The 14269-nt window shown below is 41.3% G+C and overlaps 7 protein-coding genes across 7 annotated transcripts; 4 read left to right on the top strand and 3 right to left on the bottom strand.

The window, feature by feature from the left end:
• Window positions 1–191: 191 nt before the first annotated feature.
• FA14DRAFT_181399 (uncharacterized protein) lies at window positions 192–2078 on the bottom strand (the record flags this gene model as incomplete). Its single annotated transcript, XM_025501093.1, has 2 exons — window positions 192–1978; window positions 2039–2078. The coding sequence occupies 2 exons, from the start codon at window positions 2076–2078 to the stop codon at window positions 192–194; spliced, it is 1827 nt and encodes a 608-aa protein (XP_025353022.1).
• Window positions 2079–3157: 1079 nt separating this feature from the next.
• Window positions 3158–4588, top strand: FA14DRAFT_125706 (cytochrome P450; the record flags this gene model as incomplete). The annotated part of the gene is made up of 1 exon (XM_025496715.1): window positions 3158–4588. The coding sequence occupies one exon, from the start codon at window positions 3158–3160 to the stop codon at window positions 4586–4588; it is 1431 nt and encodes a 476-aa protein (XP_025353021.1).
• Window positions 4589–5085: 497 nt separating this feature from the next.
• Window positions 5086–7741, top strand: FA14DRAFT_77090 (uncharacterized protein). The gene has a single exon (XM_025502861.1). It carries the CDS (start codon window positions 5152–5154, stop codon window positions 7675–7677), a length of 2526 nt encoding a protein of 841 aa, XP_025353020.1. The 5' UTR covers window positions 5086–5151; the 3' UTR covers window positions 7678–7741.
• FA14DRAFT_168757 (FAD/FMN-containing dehydrogenase) lies at window positions 7618–9604 on the bottom strand. Its single transcript, XM_025500158.1, has one exon. The coding sequence runs from the start codon at window positions 9437–9439 to the stop codon at window positions 7805–7807; it is 1635 nt and encodes a 544-aa protein (XP_025353019.1). The 5' UTR covers window positions 9440–9604; the 3' UTR covers window positions 7618–7804.
• A 466-nt stretch (window positions 9605–10070) lies between these two features.
• FA14DRAFT_162030 (uncharacterized protein) lies at window positions 10071–10770 on the top strand. Its single transcript, XM_025499394.1, has one exon. It carries the CDS (start codon window positions 10079–10081, stop codon window positions 10757–10759), a length of 681 nt encoding a protein of 226 aa, XP_025353018.1. The 5' UTR covers window positions 10071–10078; the 3' UTR covers window positions 10760–10770.
• Window positions 10771–10954: 184 nt separating this feature from the next.
• On the top strand, window positions 10955–12091 carry FA14DRAFT_77038 (uncharacterized protein). Its single transcript, XM_025502860.1, has 2 exons — window positions 10955–11570; window positions 11648–12091. The coding sequence occupies exons 1-2, from the start codon at window positions 11150–11152 to the stop codon at window positions 11995–11997; spliced, it is 771 nt and encodes a 256-aa protein (XP_025353017.1). The 5' UTR covers window positions 10955–11149; the 3' UTR covers window positions 11998–12091.
• A 262-nt stretch (window positions 12092–12353) lies between these two features.
• Window positions 12354–13985, bottom strand: FA14DRAFT_105882 (putative mfs-multidrug-resistance transporter; the record flags this gene model as incomplete). The annotated part of the gene is made up of 1 exon (XM_025495762.1): window positions 12354–13985. A coding segment is annotated over one exon (1632 nt), but the record flags the coding sequence as incomplete, so codon positions are not given.
• Between the last annotated feature and the right edge of the window lie 284 nt (window positions 13986–14269).

The raw sequence follows: 14269 nt of genomic DNA, 5'->3' as shown, positions 1-14269 counted from the left end.
CGCTCTCTCGGACTTCCATGTCTTTGGGCGTAAAATAAGAAACATCAACACTTATGTCTAATAATCGTTTTATCATCATACAGGTGACCAAGAGCCAGATGATATTAATATAATCAAAGCTAAGACGGACTACGGGAATACAATGCGAGCGTGGAAAGAACATAAACGGGATACCGAGAGCAAGAGAAACTTTAAGCAGCAAGGACACCTTTGAAATTACTAAAGAACTTCTTTTTAGGTTTCTTGACAGTACCATTGGGCGTGTTTTCAGTTTTGTAATCGCTCACTTTGACGAAATCTGATCGACGATTATCTTTCTCCAATACGCGAGAGGATGGGGCAGTCTTTGCAACGTACGGTTGTTCATGGTTTACCTCTGTCTTGCTGCCAGTGCTGAGGTTTGGTGAAGGATTAGCTGGTGCTTCTGTGACGGTATCTACTTGTTGATAAGCAGGAGCGGTGGTATCGTAGATCAGCTTGTTATCCTTGAAACCTGTTGGCTTTGGTGGTAAATCATCCATGGTTGACCAATGACCCCAACTTCCGTGTGCAATCATTTCTTCCGTATGTTTTTCAGCAAAGTCGACCGATGCACCTGCTTCGATTTCTTGTAATTCACGAACCAAAGTCTTTTTACATTGACGTTGTCCAATGATTTGTCGTACTTTTGTACCATCTTTAAGATGATATCTCCATTGAATAATACCTGGGTTGGTCAAGACTAAATCACCATTACGATGATGAACAGTCTTTCCGCGCCAAAATGGCTCATAATCAAATTGAGAAATTCGTAAACGCTTAGCCAACGTTCTGCGTTTCTCGTTCAAATCATGTGTCACTTTTTTATCACCACCTTGAGTGGCAGAGATCCAATTACGGGTGACTTCTTCAAATGCTTCGGTCAATTTCATGTGTTGTGACCATCTTGCTTCACGATCACGGTCGTTCAAAGTTGAATCATTTTCACCTTCTTTCGGATCATTCCAAACGAACTTTTGATCAACGTCACCACCAACAAACTCCAACAAACGATCTTCGGGAATGTTTTCTTGCAAATCTTCAGTGGAAGAGGTGAACACAACCTTTGAACGTACTACTGGATCGAGTAATCCTTTGACCAATTGCCATGCTTGCTTCAAGATCCACGGTGCATTGTGCAGGTAGAGCACAGCCAAGCATTCTGGGAAGTAAGATTGCAAGCATTGCAGCACGTACAAGAAATTTGGCATGTCTAAACTTTGTGGACCAAAACCAGTGCAGTCGAACAAGATAACCATCTTGTCGTTTGGTGGAACAAACAACAAACGCCAAGATTCCATTTGACAGATGATGAACTTTTTCATCGAAGCTGAAGGTTGACCCCAGATCAAATGTTTCTTAAAGTGAACGTAACAGACTGGTTGCTCATGAACGTTGCAGCCCATAGCATACACCTTTCCGGTTGCTTGCTGATCGATATATTTGGGGATCTCTTTATCGTTGAAGAGGTCACCATTATGACTCATATGATCGACACCTGTATCCAAACGCCATTTCAACGTGCTTGCCATCATTGCAGTTGCACGATCAACATCCCATTTACGTGCACGCAAGAAACGCAACATTGTCGTATCAGGATGATCGGATTGACATAAAGACCAAAAAGTGTTTCGAAGAGCTTCAGGTCCGTAAGTTGATAAAAGTTTTTCCATATTACCTTCTTCCATTCGTTTTTGTGCTGAATCTTTTGCAGAATCATCACGATCGATTCCGCTATTCTTTACAGCATTTCTTGCTGCACTGAAACCGCCCATCTTCTTTTCGACTGCATCAGTATCTACTCCCCAATCTGTCACTTCACCAGCATTTCCTTTTGACTTTGTACCCGTTGCACGATCACAAACCGAAAAGAATGATTGCCATAATTGTTGAAGCTTTTCATGGTGGGAAGGCGTAAGGTTGCCAACGTAACCTTCTGGCATTCGTACATTTTGTGCGGCTAGAAGTTTGAAGATTGGTTAGTATAAGATACAAGAGTTTATGGAATTGCAACACTCACAAATCTCTTCGTAGCCATCGTTAGCTAGTGCGGACGTCATTGTGATATAATATGTGTTGGATCAATAGGGAGAAAGGATGGTTAGGTATTGACGAAATCCTCAGCTTCGTGAATCTAGTTAGCCTTATCTCGATCTTTTATACCTTTTTGCTTGAGCATATGATCATCTTTGGAAGTCACAATTATCGTTCCTTTCGCTAGACAAGTCAGCCGGTAAAAGATACACATCCTTAATCAATTCATCTTCTGTTCATTCTTCAACTGATACTAAAGCATTAGGAATCTCAAGGTCCTTCTCAAAACAGTGAACATCAAGGAATATGAGTGAATTGATCAAGACGGTAGCGTAGATTTTTAACTTAATTGAGGCAAGACCCATACTCTGTTCTTATGATGACGTAGAAGCAAAAGAATGCACTTTGACCGTATCCAACCAAACGCGGGGTAGGTATATAACGGGAAAAGAGAATCAACTCGGATCAAACAATCAATCGACGCTAAGGCCTTCTGCTAAAGCCAGGGACGCATACAAACCGTTGGCTCGGCATAAAGCATACGCTATAGAAAACAGGATGACTACCGGTAAGTACACTTTCCGGTAATCAGAAGGGGCTTAGCGCCAAAAGTGTATGAATGACAACTTTAAAGCTTTCTTCCCCAGAAAAAGGGTAACTCTGTACATGCGACTTATAGATCAATTTCCCCGCATACTTAATCTTCTCACCAGGTCCTCTTACTCCGGAATCTATTATGACCGACAATGAACATCTTTGCGATCGTTTCAATGCACGGTCCTTGGATGAAAGATGGAGAAGAATTAGGAGGATAGTATAAAAATGCTTTTGTTCTTCCTTTCAGACAACCGATCAATCCATTTGATTGTATAAATCATACAAGATGGTGATCGAACTAACACTCGATAATACTCCTTATAATCCAACAATCACCAAGATTGCTCCGATTGTGACAGCATTGACTGTCCACCTCTTGGTTCAATTCAAAGAACCTTATGCTCATCACGTAGTTGTCATTCTCGCAGCAAGCTGGTTTGCTTTAGCAAGATGGATTACAGATTCATGGCACATTACAGCTTATGAAGCAAATGGAGTGGTTTCAAATATGTTTGGTATCTTTTTGGCAACTCTGTTCACTTCAATGTCAATTTATCGTGTCTTTTTCCATCCATTACGAAACGTTCCTGGTCCTTTATCTTGCAAATTAAGCATGTGGTCTTGGGTCTTAACGGATTGGTTTGGATCAAGACAAGTCAAAATTCAAAAGCTTCACAAGAAATACGGAAATGTGGTCAGGATTGGACCAAGAGAAGTTTCAGTGGCAGATCCAAAAGGCGTTGCAACAATTTATGGACCTACAGGACCTGCGCCTAAATCACGCAGAGGACCATGGTATCAAGCTCAAAGTATGATCCCTCACGTTCACAGTTTGCAAAATGAACCAAAGATACCTGATCATAACAAGCGAAGACGTGATTGGGATCCTGCATTCTCCTTGAAAGCATTACAGTCTTATGAACCAAACATCACTCGAAATGCAGAAGCGTTCATTGAACAAGTTAGCAGGCTTTCAACAAAGAATGATGGTCGAGTGGACGTAAAAGAACCTTTGATGTGGTTCGGATTTGATGTAATGGGAGAATTGGGATTCGGACGATCTTTTGGAACACTCAAAGATGGAAAGACTTCACATGAAGTTGAATTGGTCGAATTGGGCGTTCGTGCAATCAACACGATCGGAAATGTACCTTATTTGGCAAATATTATGCGTTTCTTACCTTCACCTATTGCACAATTTGAGGCATGGCTAGCCGAAGCTGTCAAATGGAGAAAGAGCAAACAAGGTGACCGTGAATTTGTTGCAGCAGATGTGTTTGCTTATCTTTTGGGAGAAGAAGGTGAAAAGCATCATAAAGGCGATCCAAGGGAGATTCAACAAGATTGTATGTTACTCGTTGTTGCGGGAAGTGATACAACTTCAAACACCCTTGCTTTATGTTTATTCGAGCTGGCACGTCAACCTGCTTTGGTCGAACGCCTTCGTGATGAATTGGAAGAATTCATTCTGGAAGATTATGCTGCTTTACGGGATAATGCACCTTTGTTGAACGCTTGCTTGAATGAAACATTACGTTTATGGCCTGCCGTACCTTCAGGCTTACAACGTGAAACAACATTGGCCCATACATTACCGGGCGAGATCAATGTTCCAGCAAATACGGTTTTATCCACCCATACATGGACGATGCACCGTGATGCAGCAAACTTTTATAAACCTGAAAGATTCATTCCTGATCGTTGGATAACGAAAAAAGAACCACATAACGAAAAAGCATTTACACCTTTCGGCTTTGGTGCAACTTCGTGCATTGGTAAAAATTTAGCATTTATGGAAATGCGAATCGTATTAGCACAATTTGTACTTAAATTTAACTTTGATATCGAACCTGGAGATGTACAAGAATTCCGTCAATCGGTTCGTGATCAATTTGTTGTTTCGATGGGAGGACTTTATATGAATGTTACATCGCGTTAAGTTGTGCTAGTCTTATACAAGATCTGTATTTTTTCTATTGTTCTCTTCCGAAAAGGATCATTTTATACAAATGCACTTAAAATTGTGAGCTTTAAAATCAGCAGAGAATGTTCGATCAGTAGTCCACTTTCCCACGCCTTTGTACTTCAATCAGGTGTTAGATGCCGCTGCTTTCCGCTGATTGGACATTGTTGTAGTACTGGAACAAAAGAAGGCATACTATTATTTGCTCATTCGATCTTCATTTGTGGGTCTGTGTCCAGTGCCGGCTCCAGAGCAAAGTATGGACACAGACTGACAAACACTCTTTTCGCGCCAAAACACATAAGCGAATCTATTAACGGCCCGATCCGATTTGTATTTGACTGTTGTACCCCGCATTTTTATTTATACTTTTTAAACAAGCAAGGCAGTTCAAAAGCATGCGTGCGGTATGCATTTACACTACGCCAGAATTTAAGCTACACAATTGATAAACCGGTGCATACATTATACACCCTGAACTAGAACACACTCTTTGTATCCCGACTAAAACCATCAATACCCTCATCATCATCATCGCAATGTCAGCAAAAGTGTCTGAGTCATCATCCGTAACAAAAAGGCTAAGGCCAATGGCATCTTTACGTGAAGTGGAAAAAGAGAAATCCAAAGCGGAAAAAGCATCAAAAGAAGGTAGAATAAAACGTACTCGTCATGCATGCGTTTATTGTCAACATTTGAAGATGCGATGTAGTGGTCCAACGGAAGAAGGACCATGCGAACGTTGTAGAAGATCAGGTCATGAATGTTTAGTGGAAGAAAGAAGTCCGCATAGACCTTGGACTAAACGCAAAGACGCTCAAATACAACAACTTACCGAACGACTTGAAGAAATGGAAAATTTGCTGCGACTTAATTCTCAAACCAACGCATCTTATAATTCCACTATACCCATCAATGAATCAATACCGCCATCTTTCGATTTGCAATCATCTTCGTACCACAATGCACAGCCAATCTTGGATGAATCGCAGAACGGAAACGGATCAATAATGCACGAGAACAACAATGGTGTGCCAGCATACCCTGGAGAAGATAGCACAAGCTTAACCTTTCCAATGGCACATCCTGATACGCTAGATGTTCCATCAAGTATACACAACACAACAGGCTTGGATCACGTCTTTGGACAATTTGATGCATCTTCAGTTTCGCCTTCTTCTGCTTCCGTGACTCGGGACGTGAAGTTCATTCAAGATAACATTCAACAGTTTCCCTTTGTGTCAACTTATAAATTGACGCCAGAAGAGGCTGTTGATCTATTTCACATCTTCATGTACTCTTGCGCCATGCACACAGTCATTCTAGATCCTGATTGGCATACGGTCGAAAGTGTGGGAAATTCTTCGGCATTTTTATTCGGAGTTGTGGTATATATTGGGTCAACCTTTCATCGTACAAGAAGGACGATGCGAAAAGAATTAGAAGAAGAAATGGATTCTCTTATCGGACGCACCATCACATCCGGACATAAATCCGTTGAAGTCGTTCAGGGTTTCCTTTTATTATACCAATGGAACCTACCCGCAGATGATCCCGCCAACGATCGAGCATGGCTTCTGGCAGGAATAGGAATTCGTCTTGCAGCGGAATTACAATTGTACAAACCGAAGAAGGGCTTAATTTCATCACTCAAGGCCAGCACTGACGAGGTAAACTTCGAACGAATCAATCGTGAACGTTGCTGGCTCATGACATTTTGCGTGGATAGAAGCTTATCAATGGCCGCTGGACGACCTTGGTCAATGAGCGAAAATGTCAGACTTGTTCGTGATTCGGACGAATGGTATAGTGGCGCACAGACAAGAAGCTGGGATTTGGGAATATCTGCGCTTGTTTCATTGATGAAGTTGGTATCGAGGCAAACTGATATTTTGAATACATCATTTTTCAAATCGGACAAGATTGATGATCATCACAATGATTCCAACGGCCGGGATGAAGATTTTGACTGCGATTCGATGATGCGAATCATGAACGGTGAATTGGAACATTGGAGAAGACAATGGTATACCCGAGGCTTTTTTACTTCGCCCGTAGAGCGAAGAGATTCTACTGTCGTTGAATTGCCTGATAATGCTTCACCCGCTACGACATCCTCTGTTGATACCAGTACGTTGGACATACATACAAAAACACTCCATTACGTTACCAAACAGGCTTCACTTCGATACAACTTTGCCGTTCTGGTCCTCAATTCGTTCGGACTACAGTATTGTGCCGGAAAGCCATCTATGATTCATACAAGAACATCTTGTACCGCAAGAGCAATTCAAGCTGGACAAAGTCTTGCAAAAGCGGCAAAAGAAGGAATGGGAAAATCAATGATTTATTCACCACATACGCAATATTCAATTTTTGGTTTTGGTATTATTTCTTTGATCAAATTAGCACCTTTGGTTGTGGATAAAGTGGTTTGTGAACGTATTTTGAATATTGTTCAAACTTGTATCACTTTTTTGGAATCCGTTGCACTTACTTCTGATCATACACCCGCTCGTTTGGCTTCTCTTAGCAGGACAATGTTGCGGAAGTACGAAGAAAGAACGTTGATGGCAAATGCTGGTAAGAGAAAACATGATGGCTCTAACGAGAATGGCAAGGGTGGTAATAAAAAGGCGAAAGGATCTGCAGGACAGAAAGAGCCTACGCAAGACCAAAATGACAGTCAAGATCGACAAGATGATGAAAACGAAGGAACGCAATTTGCACCTAATTTGGATTCATTCAAACTTCCACAAAGATCATCAAGAATGGTTACGCCAGAAAGAGGTCATATGTTTGCAAACGATGGAAATCCAAACGCTGCACAAATTTTATCTTCTATAGGATCAAATTCTCATATCAACAGTATCGGTTCAAATGGTCACTCCCAACCTTTTTCTGATCCAGACATGATTCCTTCCAATTATTTGGCCAATGCAGAGACTGATTCAATTTTTCAAGGTATCGGTTTATTCGAAACGAACGATTATTCTAGCTTTCCTCAAATGACTGTTGAACAAATTTTGGATTCGGATTTCTGGTTACCCATCTCTGAAAGTTGAACAAGTGTACACTATCTCACGCTCAAAAATCCTAGGTGATATTGCTTTGAAAAAGGTGTTCATTATGTTAAAATTATGTTAATGTGATATTGTACAATTGAGCAGTATTAGAGCAGTCATATAAAGACTAAGCATGTGCCAAACCTTGAGGGAAGTCAAAGATGGTCTTTGGATCAGATGTTGATTTGATGGATTTCAATCTGTTTAGATTGTTTCCGTAATAGGCCGTTCCGAAATTCTTTAATTCAGGATCGATATAATTCTGATAAGCATGCCAATCACCGTTTGGCTTTGCATTTCGTGTGGCTTGCGTGATTGCGGAAATTTTCTGGAGTGCGTCTGATCGTGCGCTTGGATCGTTAAAGCCAGGGAAGGCGTACGAGTAAATTTGACTGAAAAAGAGACTGTTGCGATGGTTGAAAGACATGGCTCCATAAGCAGGGTTAGCATTGGTAGCAGAGAGAGGACCGTTTAGATCGAAAGAGATACTGTTCCCTGATCCTTCAACACCAACTGCGGCCTGCATTGCATCAGTGATGGCTTTTGCGCTACTTGCTGTATAGCCAGGTGTTCCGTCATCCATGATACTTTGAGCATAGTATGGTTCGTACACCTTTGGTTGATCTAGATTACCCATGATGTTTGTCAAAGCATCAACCCAATTGTTGAATTCTTGAGCGGAAACTTTTGTTGCTGTAACGCCTTGAGCAGAAAGTGCACTGTTAATCTTCTTCATCGTTCTTTGATAGCTTGTCTTGCTACCCAAGAATTGACCGGATAAACTGCATGCTCCATCATCTCCAGAATTTTCACCGTACATCAATAATTCTGCACCGAATTCGGAAGGCAGGCCGGAGTTAGCGTCCGTCTTACTGCCGAGATCTTGCAAAACCAACAAAACTTTTGCACAATCAGCATTGCTGCCATAGACGTGGTTATAGTTTGTGGTCAAAGGGGGTGCTTGTTCCATCGCATAAGTGAAGTGGGTCACAACGCCAAAGTTGTTGCTACCTGCACCACGTAATGCCCACCATAGATCTGCGTCTGAGCCGGTAGATTGTTGAGTGAGAGTTCTGATGTTACCATTTGCATCGACTAGTTCTAATGCAACGATGTGATCCATCATCCAGCCCCATTTTCGGGATGCGTAACCCCATCCACCGCCTAAGCCATGAGCAGAACCAACTTGTGGACATGTTCCGTGTGGTAGTGCAAATCCTTGTTGACCCATCGCTTTTGCCAATGGACCAAGAGTTGCTCCTGCACCGGTTACGACTTGCTTTGTGGATGAATTTACAACGATGTTTGTCATATTACTGAAATCCATCACCACATTTCCTGCTAGCGAATAGGCTGCATAACCATGACCGCCGCCACGAGGAGAGAATTTTGTATTTCCATTATCGGCAGCTACGCATTTAACAGTTGCGGCAACTTGTTGTGTTGAGCTTGGTGAAACGATTACATCCGGATGAAGGATGCCGTAATTTGTATTCTCTGCTTTTGCTAAGTTATCATAAGTTGAATTTGATGGATATGTTAACTTTGCTCCTGTTTTTGATAAGCAGGATTTTACCGAAGAAGAAAGACTACGTTTTGAACGTGAGAAAAAAGGAGAAGATGATGTTTGATCGATGGAGAAATCTGATCTTCCAACGACTGAATCTAGACTTTCCAATGGGTAGGCCACTGCCACTTGCTGAGTGACAAGAAGAGTGATTGCCAAAAAGATCAAACCTTGCGAGATGAAGTTGCGAGTCATTGTTGCAAAAGTCAAGCAAGAAGGGGGAAAGGGGTAGGGGGATGGAGTTAGGGGATGTGGTAGTGGGATAAATGCTTGTTGCGAGGATGTTACCGTCCCCTTTATATATCCATAACTGAGAGGTATGCAAGCTTAATATGTTTTTATCCGGTGCCTATATGCGTCATGATGAAAGTGATGTCTCTCTTCTTCTCAAACAAAGTGGGACATGTGCTTAACCTTAAAAAATGAATAAAATTGTCGTCGGAAGTCCGCTTGTGACGCGTGTGTGGAGTTATGCCTGCATTGTAACTCCGAAAGAGACAGCATTAGCGCAGTTTAGTCCAAGTTCTCTTTTTGCGGACAGAAGAAGGAAATCATCATTGAATCCGAGTTAACCGAATTGCAACATGAAGATCTCACTCTATCTATTCGGCGTTTTGAATGATGCACTACAAGTCTCCGTTCAAAGACGGACATCCGTGGCTAGTGCAAAAGGTACGCCAAGTGATGGCATAAATCACAATCGTGATGATAGCAGCTAATAGAATGTTATATACTTGATCAAAATGTGAGAGAAAAGGTATAAATATCGACCTGATAAAGATACTTTCTCTTTAACTAGATATCATCTTTGATAAACATTGTCTTATCATCACAATGCACTCTTTCCAAACAATTGTCAGATTAGCCTCTGTCGCTTTGATTGTATCAAGCAGTATTCAAGCAGCTCCAACTTCTAACACTGTACGATCAGCACCTCAATTATCTTGCCAGAATGATGCTCAAGAAGTTAATGGTCAACTCTATGCAGGTGATTACTATTACGGATCAGGTTCAACAAAGCTAGGCTATAAAAGCGTAACGGATGCAAGCGGGAAAGAAGAATTACAAGTTGTCAAATATGATGAGAATGATACAACAATTCGTTTGTTAGACAACGTGATCAGAAGACAATGCAATTCTACCGCTTTGAACATGTACTCCAATCAAGGTAAATTTGCTACAAATTCACCAGTCAAAATCTTGGCAGATGTTGGACGTGATGGAATCCCTTACTGTGTTGGTCTGTCAGACCCAGCCGGAAATCCATCCGATATCGCACTTGTTCCTTGCAGTTTCGTAGATGATGATTCTCAAGCAAATCAATTCTGGGTTTCTCAATGGAAGTATGCAAACTTGTACCCAGCAGTAGGAAAGTCAAACAAGACTGATGATGTTGATAATTATCAGCCTATCAAACCTCCAGCTGATGATGCAAACCCAGCCGTTTACACGACAGAGCCTGCTTGTGAAAGTTGTAATCCATATGCAACTTATAATAGCTTTTATATTCCATAAATCACCTTTTTTCATTTGTATAACATCATCAATGGTATCTTATCATCACCTTACCCCAAATTGTTCATCTCGTGGCCGAGCCTGCCGCTTTGCTCTACGCTAGGATATGGAAAACAGAATCAGGCCACAATGAAAAGTAACTCCTGGTTAGATAAACAACAACACGCGTACAGAACAGCTGATTCTCTCATATTTCAAATACAAAGCTAAGCTATGCATGCATCCATGCAGTCTATTCCCCCAAATTCAGATTTTCTATTTTTTGACATCTTACATTGAAACCGGCGGGATAAATGCATTCTTATTTTGATAACTATAAATTGAACGGAACAACTCTATCTCACTTTCTTTCTTTTCCCACCAACATCCTCCCTACAACCTCTTCTCAAAATGATGGACTACTCAGGAACAGCAATTACAGACAAATACCCAATGAGGGCTTTATGTGGAAAAAGATACGATAATGGATTCCCATTCGATTCTTCTTCAGGTGGTGTACCAAGAACATGCTTTGAAGATATCGTCTTGGTTCCATTGGCAAGTTGGATCTTTTTGGTCGGATTGGTAGGATTGATCGTTTTTGGTTTGAATACTATGCGTAATCAATCAAGCTCCGTCAAATCACCATTGCATCGTCTGGTCTACAGAAAGAAAGATGCCGCTACCTTACGTGATGATGGCTTATTGGAAAAGGATGGCGGCAATTCACCTTCCGTTGTTTCCCCTAACACTTGGGGTTTCCGACACACAAAGTTGGCCAGCTCACTCAGTATCTTGTATTCGCTCTTAGTGATCGCAACCTTGTTGATGAGTAAGTATCCACCAGCAGCCTGTTGTGAATTTATCTTTACCAAGAAGCTGACAATACCTCCCTCTTTCGTTCTGCAGACATCTTGGAAATTGTACGACTTTATCTCGCTGATCGTGGTGCAGGCTTGCTCCCATTCACCTTGGCATCTATAGTGATCATCTTGGTATTGATGCACGTTCCATTGCCCGATAGGATGTTATTGCCAACGAGTGCCTTAATCTTAACGTTCTGGACATTCGCTCTGGTTTTCACAAGCGTTCAATTAGCAACTCTGGGCAAATTGGCTAAGATCGAACCCAGAACAAATACCGAATATCTCAATTCCGATCAACAAATCGATGTTGGTGTGGCCGTTGGATTGTATGCCATCGAATTCTTGGTAGAAGGTCACAGATTACTCAAATTGATCAAACGAATCCGTCAATAAGCATCAGCCTGATCACTTGGCAATCTTATAATCTATGATACCCGTGCTTTTCTTTGTGATAAAATGAGATGAAAATGCTGATTAATGTAGTATAAAAATACACTTGAATGTGAAATGCTAAATATTTTGCATGCAATAAAGCAAAAGTTGTCAAACTCGTTAAACGATGCAAACCTTCCTTCCGCATCTTATCGTGATTGTTCACTTGTAGGTCTTGATGAATGATACGACTTTTGACGTGATAGGGATCGCATTTGATCCTCTACTGAATCATTATCTGATCCATGGGGATGTTCTTCCTCCTCCTCAATATCGTCAATTTGGCCGAATGAACTTGATTTTATGTTTTCTGCGTTCTTTTCGATATCATCGCTCGGATCAGATTCCATTTCTTGGACAGCCTCTTTTACCTCTTGTGCATCTTTTGATCCTGGATTGAGCATACTTTGTAATATTTTATCCGCTTCTGCCGCATATCGACAACGTTTACGAATTTTTGGGCCATATTTATAAAAATACCAAGGAGCAGGAACGAAAATCAATGCCAAGAATGCCGCAATTCCTGGACCGACATGGATTCCACATGATTCGGTTGGACATTTACCGTGCGGTCCGCCGGGATTGTACATGTATGGGGCCAAGATTGGAAAAGCGGCTCCTAAAACACTTCGAACGGTACATGAAGCAGCCAAAACGGCAGCTGCATATAACAAATAAGCGTCAATCAAATATGATTGTAAAGAAATAAAAATCAAAACCATTCCAAAACCTGCAGGAGCGGAAAAGATAATTGGAACGATCCAATGAATTGACGGGAAATCCGTTGCGGCAAATACGGCTAATCCAAAAACCAAAGCAACTGCTCCTACCATCGCTTGTGGCATCCTTTCTTCTGGTGGTGCCATTATTCCACCGTGTTCGTCCACTTTTTTGGAGTAAGTCGGATTTACCCAGACTAGTTGAAGTATAATTCCAAACATGAAACCGATCATGATGCCCAAAAATGCCAAACCTCCAATCCCTGGACTCCATCCGCGAACTTGCTCGAACACAATCGGAAATGCAGAAAAGAACGAATATAAAATTGCATAAACGACTGCTTGATAAAGGCTTAAAAGCAAAACGATTGGCTCATAAACGAGTAAAAGCCATGGTCTTACCAAAGCAACTTTGAATAGATGTGATAAACTGACATCTTTTCCAATATCCGGTTTGGATAAATAAAGTTTACCGGTAACTTTTGTCAGGAGTGTAGCTCGCTTTCGTAATAGAACGGGTGCATAGGTTTCCGGATTCATAAAGACCCCCATCACGGTTACTATGCCAGCAAAAATTGCAAATAATCCCATCAACCATTTCCAACCTGCGTCTTCTCCTAGGAAACCGCCTGCAATTGGTCCAATCGCTGGACCTAAAAATGGACATGAAGCGTACAAGGTGATGGCCAAACCTCTTTCTTTTGCACGAAATACGTCTGCAATACTTCCACCTGCGTTTGTTAAAGGACTTGAACCGAAAGCACCAGCTAGAAAACGAAAGACGACCAAAGCAGCGATATTCGGACTTGCGATTGCGACTGCGTTCCAAAGAGTAGAGAATACAAACGAAATTAAAAGGCAAAATCGTCTACCGTATACTTCCGAAATAGGAGACCAAAATAAAGGACCCAAAGCGAATCCTAAAACGTAAAGAGAAATACCAAGAGTGATTACGATCTCGCTTCCGCCTAACTCTTGTTTGATCGAATCAATGGCGCCGGAATAAGCAGAAGAAGTGAAAGAGATACATAAAGTACTAAAACTTGCATAAAAACATAAGATCCATTTCATCATCGTTGCCATTTCAAGTGGATTTTCCGGATCATCTTCAATCCATGTAACTTGATATGGATCTTCTTTTGTTCCTTTACCTTCATATTGATGTTTGACAATACGTTCGAATGGCGTCACTCTATATGCCCATGGCTTCTTGGCAAGTGTGAATTGATCATAATCAATCTCTTCTCCATGACTTTGCGATGTCGGATAAGATTCACAAGGCGTATTCGGACGATTTGTATTTTCCACCGTTATATCGCCATCATTGACAGTACTCTTGCCTCTATCAGCCATATCATATGGTTATAGTGGGGGTTTGGATGATGGTAAAAGTTATCGAAAGCCATTTAGCTTGTTCTTATATGATAGATCCTTTTGTGTGCAGATACCGGCAATTAAGTTGATATGAACGTATTCATGCCGGAGAAGATTATCCAAAAAAAATAAGCGTCGAT

This window comes from Meira miltonrushii (genome assembly GCF_003144205.1).
Source record: "Meira miltonrushii strain MCA 3882 unplaced genomic scaffold FA14scaffold_4, whole genome shotgun sequence".
Taxonomy (NCBI): domain Eukaryota; kingdom Fungi; phylum Basidiomycota; class Exobasidiomycetes; order Exobasidiales; family Brachybasidiaceae; genus Meira; species Meira miltonrushii.
Note: the sequence above shows the minus strand (reverse complement) of the source record. Positions and strands in the feature narration are given on the sequence as shown.